A 7,500-nucleotide genomic window follows, 5' to 3' on the forward strand; every position below is an offset into this window, starting at 1 on the left:
TAAGCCATACAGTTGTGTGTCTGTGATCTCTGTCTTTGAGGCGATGTGTGTCTGTGATTTTTGTGTTTGAGGGTATGTGTGTCTATGATTTTTGTATTTGAGGGTATGTGTGTCTGATTTTTGTATTTGAGGGTATGTGTGTCTTTGATCTCCGTGTGTGTGTGTCTGCGATCTCTGTGTGCAAGGAGGTATGTGTGTCTGTGATCTTCATGTGTGTGTGTCTGTGATGTGTGTGTGTGTGTGTGTGTGTGTGTGTGTGTGTGTAGCTCCTGCTATTCAGGGGATTGACGGATGGCTGCACGCATCAACGAGAAACTCTTCCCTCTGGGCCGCAGTCTCAAAGCCGAGGCGAGAGCAGCCTGGCTCGCCCGCAGCACCACCATACATCTCCGCTGCACGTATAAGAGCCATACATATTGAAATGAGCTCTGCTGCACTGGGCTACACTGGGCTGGTGGCGGCCCCCCCCCCCCCCCAGAGAGTGGTGGAGAGTGCGCGGAACAAACGGCCGAACCCCGCCATCCATCAGCGGCACGCGGCACGTGGCACGCACGGCTCCCCTGACGCCACACAGGAAAGCCGCTCGCCGGCTCTCGCTCGTTCGCTCGCTCACTGGAGCGTTTATCTGGCAGGAGGAGACGGGCCCAGGCCACCACTGCTCATTCTGCCACTTATGGAAATGGAGAGGGGGCTGAGGTGTCATTCGCCAGAGAGAGAGAGAGAGAGAGAGAGAGAGAGAGAGAGAGAGAGAGAGAGAGAGAGAGAGAGAGAGAGAGAGAGAGAGAGAGAGAGAGAGAGAGAGAGAGAGAAGAGGGGGGTGGGCAAGGGTAGAAAAAGTGATGGAGAGAGGGGGCAATGGGGGAAAAAGGGAGGAGGAAGAGAGAAAGAGGTGGAGAGAGAGAGGGGACAGGGGGAGAGAGGGAGGAGGTGGGAGAGAAAGAGGTGAAGAGAGAGGGGGTGTGAAAGAGGGAGGGGATGGGAGAAAAAGAGATGGAGAGAGAGGGGGCAAGGGGAGAGAATGAGATGGAGAGAGAGGGAAGAGATGGAGAGAGAGATGTAGGGCAGAATGGAAATGCCTGTTCCATTTATTCAGGGAGATTCAGTGAGTCAGTGCAAGGAAAAAGCAAATCAAAGACTCTCTTTGTCTCTCTCTCTCTTTGTGTGTGTCTCCGTGTGTGTGTGTGTGTGTGTGTGTGTGTGTGTGTGTGTGTGTGTCTCTTTGTGCTTATTTATGTGTGTCTTCACGCTAAATGCTAAAAATGCCACATTTCTCACAAGCTCCAGTGCAGCCCTTCCTGTGTCTGCATGTGCGTGTATCGGTGTGTGTGTGTGTGTGTGTGTGTGTGTGTGTGTGTGTGTGCCTCTATCAGATTAGGATCAGTGGGACTCATGACAGCTGTGTTGAGATGCTTGTACACGCCGCCTCCACGATCCCAGATCTGAATGCTTTCACAGAAAAGACGTCTTGCGGCAGCCTGCGTCAGTGCCGCAGTCTAACGCTAAATCCAGTAAAAGCCCTGCACTGACCCAGGGGCCTGCATGTGTGTGTGTGTGTGTGTGTGTGTTTGAGTGAGTGGGCTGAGAGATTAACGTATCACTAAAGTGTGTCCGTTTGTGATGTGTGTTCCTTCATGGCAGGTTCTGCCAGCAGATGAGAGAAGAGGAGCTCCTCTCCTCCATTGTCTCTCCATTGATATGTGCGCTAGTAAGTCCTCCTCAGTCCACCCAATTGAAACATGCAGCAGGAATTTGAGTGTGTGTGTGTGTGTGTGTGTGCGTGTTTGTGTTTTGTGCTGGTGAGCCTTCCACCCAATGTAAACAAGCATCACAACGAAATATAAATCTCAGCTGCAGAAGTAATCCCATTAATTTGGTCATCTTTCAGAAAAGCATGAGTGGTCAGGACCAAAGCAGCCTCTCTTTCTACATATCTGTCATTGGACGTTTGATTCATGACGCTGTCATTCGTAAAACTCTATCCAGCAGCCAGGAGTGCTGGGAAGCCTTCCTTGTTGCCATGGTAAGTACTCATTTTGGCCTGAGAGTGTTATTAAGTGTAGTTGGAAGGATCCGCCCGGTTCTCTTGTATCTATAGGCAGAATGCACTTTATGCAAATTCACATGGTAATGTAAACAGTGTTGTTTATTTGTGGAGAGTGCTTCCCTCCCAAATACAACATAGCCTGAGCCTCAAGCGATAATTAAATCTAGATGTACACTTATAATCAGGTTGGAACATCAGCATATTCATTTGACACACATTTGCATACAGAAGCCATAGGAAGCAGTTTGCTTTTGTTGTTTTGATGATTTTGCAGGAAGTAAAACAGCCCAGTACTTTACTGCTGCACTGTCTGGCTGACATTGACAAGTGGATCTATTACAGCTGACAGAAACTACCAGAAGACAATCAGCATTTGAGCGTGTAGGTAGATTGGAGTCCAGATTCCCTTTAGGTGGGAGCTAAAGTGGGGCAGAGACCCTGAGATGGACAGCTGATCTGATGTCCACAGACACTGATCTATAGGGACGTCAGACCAGTCCAGAGGCTGAAGGCCAAGAAAGCTTTCATCTTCCTCACCCAACTCTCTTACAGGGTTCCCACGGGTCATGGAATTTCTGGAATATCATGAAAATTTGAAAAAGTAAATTCCAGACATGGAAAGTCAGGGAATTTTATCATTTTTGTAGCAAAGTCATTAAATAACAGGGAATTTTGTTGTAGCAGTCTAAAATGTACATGCCAAAATACATTAATAGTGAAGCGGTTAAGCTCATATAATGAGAAGTATTGTGCATTTTATGACTAAAGCATGAAATTTTGTTCAGTGTTTCTACACACCTTGAAGTTTATTTTCAGACGTGGAGCCACTTCAGATCTAACCTCTGGGGCTAGATATTTGCTGTACAATATACACATCTTTGAGGAGTAAAATATTTTTACAAGTCATTCCAGAATTCTACTGTGAAGATCTAGAACTTACATTAACTGCCATTCAAACTGGTTGCTTGAGTTCATTATGACAGTTTCAAATGGAACCTTTAACTGGCAACATTCTAATCACATACAAATGTGATTTCTTTTTTCACCGTTAGGCCTATAGTTTGGCAAACTAAATGAAGTGATTTTTCTGATCAATAATATATAAACAAAATAGTTTAAATGGCAAATAATAATAAAGAATAAAAAAAATGGAAGGTTGCCTATAGTAAGACGTACTGTAGTAGTAATAGCAAATGAGGCAGTACTATTGCACATTTTATTATTTGTATTAAGCACTGTTCCTTCATTAATATTGGAAATAATAAAGTTATAACAGATACATCTTGACTAGTATAGATCTAGGGCAAGATGTATAACCAGACTAAAGGGCTAATGCACAGGTGAGAGACACACTTCTAACATTCGAAGAGGATATCGGAGATGCTCTCATGAAGGCCTGCTGTGACCACGATCATGACAGTGATGCTATGCATTTGGTGAGAGCAGCACAAGTGGTGCGCAAAGAGATTTTTGATTCTAAGTTTCACTTTGACAGCTCATTCCATCCCAGTAGTCAGAACGATTCTGTCCCAGCATCACTTTTTGCATTGATGTCTATGATCTTCGATGGAGCAAACACCAAGCTCAACACAGACCACCATGACTACAACCATTTCAGAGAAACACCCAGCAATCCTGAAAGAATTCCATGCTGGGAGGTTTGTTGTGCATAAGACATGCAACAAGTCCTCAGCCACGGCAATAGACCAGTGTCATGAACAGAACAATGCACTCATCAAAGGATCTGGTGGAGCAGTTGGACTAACAGAGAATCCTGGGGCACTGCGATGCTGGATGGGGCTGGCCCTGAAATTGCCAGAATAATTACTGAATTTGAAAATGTAATGTCACCACAATCTGAAAACAATCACCATGAGCAGCGAAGTGAATCGATTGAGGAGAGGGGAATTCTTGAAGAGCCAAGATCTGCTAGTGCTTGATACCAAAGACATCAAACTGCATGGGAGACATGGAAATCTTTCACAGAAGCTTTCAATGAGCTCATGGAATTGAAGAATGATCAGAGTGAACTATCCATGTCACTGCTGGAGCACTTTGTAGTACTAATGTACTGTATGATAGGAAAAGTGACATCATGGAGGTGAATGAGGCCAGAAAACCTGTTCACACAGAAATCTAGAGCTTTAGAGAACATCCAACCCACAAAGGCTGCACTTGAGCAACATATTAAGCGGGTCACTTATCAAGCCAGTGTCTGGTACCAAGCTTTAGTGCTTGATCCTGAGCAAAACCCTTCTGATTGGGACTGGGTTATGGTTATGGTATTTACCAGACGCTTTTGTCCAAAGCGACATACACATAACAACAATACAAAGTAACAGTAAACAATTTAAGACTACATTAAGGAGAATAGCAATAATAAACAACAATGTCAAAAAATAAATAAATACTATAATATACCAACCATAACACATAAGAAAGCTTTAATAAATTAAGTGTATGTTGAACAGATATTATCTTTAGATCCCTTTTGAAAGACCCAAAACCATCACAGGAACGGAGAGCACTCATTCCACCAATGAGGAACCACTGAGGAAAAAAGTCTTAAATTTGACGTAGCGTTTATGGCTGGTTGACACAACAGACTCTCATCAGAAGACCACATACACTGTAAAAAATGATATGCCCATTTACCTTAAAAAGGTTTGACCCTGCTGCTTTACGTTTTTGAGTTAATTTGACAATGACATTTATTTAAAATTAACTTCCCTTACTTAGTCAAGTCAACAAAAATGTACCTAAACTCTTGTCAAAAAAGGTATGAAAGTTAACTTGATTAATTTACATGTTGTTTCAAAATATGATCGTTAGTTGAAATAAATTTGTTGACTTGAACCAATTACCTGAAGTTTGTTCCCAGAATGCCACAGCCCCAGTCTTAAAGAGATCACATATCAAACCTTAAATTTAATCTTAAAATAATACATAACTAAGAGACACTGACGCTAAAGGCTATACTGCTGTTGTCATGTTGTCGTGTAATTATTTGTTGGTGCCACAAACCATCAAGTAGATGACCATTCACAACAGCTTAATCCTGTGCATAGGGCATAAAGTACTGATTGTGCTAGAGTCAGGAACAGATGTACATAAATTTAATTGTGCAGTGTTGACTTGAATGAATATAAACTTCTTTTTACAACTATCAATCTAGTTGCTACAGCTTTCATATCCATTACACGCATAGTAAACATATAAGGTCAAAGAACCACCACCATATAAGATGAATATCAAATCCATCCCAGGATGAAGTACACAGACACATAATGCAAGTAAGCATTGAGTGCCCAACTTTGTGACACCTCCAAGTGGACAGGTCAAAGCTAATTGAGAAAGTAATCAAGTTTGCATTGAACCCGGAAAGGAGATACTATATGTCTACTCTCTATTCTATATATTTTAATAATGGTCTTCTCCTTAATGGTAATCCTGACAATACTCTGAAACTCTTACACAGTAATTTTGCTTATCAGTTGTTCTACTGTACCTCATACAAATTCAAAAAAGCGACAATAAACAGCAATGAGAAAAAAAGAGACATTATAAACAGGAAAGTATAATTTACCCATAATCCCTAACTGCTTTGTATCAACTGTGCCACTAGTTTATGGGACAATAACACCGCTTTCTAAGTTATTTGAACAATAGTGGTGAATCATACTCAACTCAAGAACAGAAGTTATGATAACACCAAGGGAAATAATTTTTTACAGTGCAGTGAGCGGTTAGGGATATAATATCTTGATGATTAAATTAAGATAGCAGGGAGCAGATCCAGTCAATGTCCTAGGCCAAAGTATGGGTGAAGGATGAGACAGGATGGCAGCAATCTAGACCACTCTTCCAGAGGCCTCCCATGGCTGTTATGAACTGATCCATTGTGGCTGCAAAAAAGGGTGTACTATGTGTTGCAGGTGCAAACAGGCTGCCCTCAAGTGCACTGATCTTTGATCTTGCTCAGGAGACTGTTAGCCTGGACATACACAGCCAATAGAGACATGACATTAAAAAAAAAGGAAAACATTGGTGAGACAAATACTTGTGTATTCTTCTGAAAGGGATTCCTTATTAAATTGTTCTTTATCATATTATTTACTATCTGCCATTCCACTATGTATTTATCTATCTATAGGCATAGCAGTTGAAAAAATGAATCACATTTGTATGTGATAAGAATGTTGCCAGTTAAAGGTTCCATTTGATACTGTCATAATGAACTCAATCAACCAGTTTGAATGGCAGTTAATGTAAATTCTAGATCTTCAGAGTAGAATTCTGGAATTTTACTCCTCAAAGATGTGTATATTATACAGCAAATATCTAGCCCCAGAGGTCACATCTGAAGTGGCTCCACGTCTGAAATTATACCTTAGGGGGTGAAGATTATATGTTGAAACTTTCATGCTTTAGTCATACATTGCACAATTGTTATGCTTATCAGCCTAACTATAATACGAATATATTTCCACGCAGAATTGATGTATATCTCGTTATTAGCTTTACTGTTTCTTGAGTGGTTGCGGTTAGCTTAACTTTGTTCATTCAATGCCCATTTATTCATCTCAAAGATTCTTGAACACTACGCTGCACGCTGAAATCGTCGGTCGGTATATTGAACCATTCATGTCACAGAAATTCGGGGAAAAGTCATGGAATTTTACATTTGACTTAGAGTGGGAACTAGGGTTACCACACGTTCTGGTTTTCCCGGGATTGTTCTCTTTTTTTTATGTCTGTCCCGGAAAATTGATAATCTTTCCCGGGACACCAAATGTCCCGTTTTTTGGTGCAAAGGCACTTCTATTTTTTTTAAGTATTCCCTAGTTTTACTTTCAATAGAACCTACGTTCCGCTCCTGCAATCCTACAATTTTTCATAAGTTATCTTGATTGTATCCTGCTGTCGGAGGCAGGCATGCGCTTATTTGATTGGTTGTAATGCAGACCTGCGAAACGAAAGTTTACCTTAACCATCAGCATCATCTAACAACTACCGGACGCGCGCAGCAAGCATGTCCAAGAGAGTGAGTGGGTGCGGGTAGGCAACAGATTGGAGAGGGTAGCCTAGTAAAAAAAAAAAAGAAATTTCGGTTCGATTTGATTTGATAAAATGGGGCGCGAGACGGAGGAGGATATGCCTACAATCAAAGTCAGGGCCAGCGGCGAAGAAAAAAAGATACACAGTAGGCCTACACAACGCCGTCAAGGTGAAAATAAGTAACTTTTCGGAGTGGGTAGGCTAACAACTTAACTTAAGGTTATACATAGTATTGTTAATGTTTTGGATTAGCCTTATATCTTAAAAGAGCTGGTGAAAGGGCATTATAAGAACCGTTTAGACTCAGCAACCTTAAAGTGACAATGAATGCACCATTTATAGTTAAAAGCAGTATAACATTTGCAGCATTTGTTAATAAATTATTATTTAAAACCAGT

General features: G+C 41.6%; 1 protein-coding gene across 1 annotated transcript in view; it reads left to right on the forward strand.

Moving 5' to 3' along the window:
• Window positions 1-7,500, forward strand: part of ttc12 (tetratricopeptide repeat domain 12) — a 56,125-nt gene that overhangs the window by 29,417 nt on the left and 19,208 nt on the right. Inside the window, exons 14-15 of the mRNA XM_076291124.1 lie at window positions 1,639-1,705; window positions 1,886-2,020. Of these exons, the coding sequence (XP_076147239.1) occupies window positions 1,639-1,705; window positions 1,886-2,020 (202 nt within the window). The remainder of the gene's footprint in view (window positions 1-1,638; window positions 1,706-1,885; window positions 2,021-7,500) is intronic.

Source organism: Alosa pseudoharengus, unplaced genomic scaffold (assembly GCF_046254945.1).
Source record: "Alosa pseudoharengus isolate Yale_2024_CS ecotype anadromous, Long Island Sound unplaced genomic scaffold, YU_APseudo_1.1 YU_APseudo_1.1_scf_18, whole genome shotgun sequence".
Lineage (NCBI taxonomy): Eukaryota > Metazoa > Chordata > Actinopteri > Clupeiformes > Clupeidae > Alosa > Alosa pseudoharengus.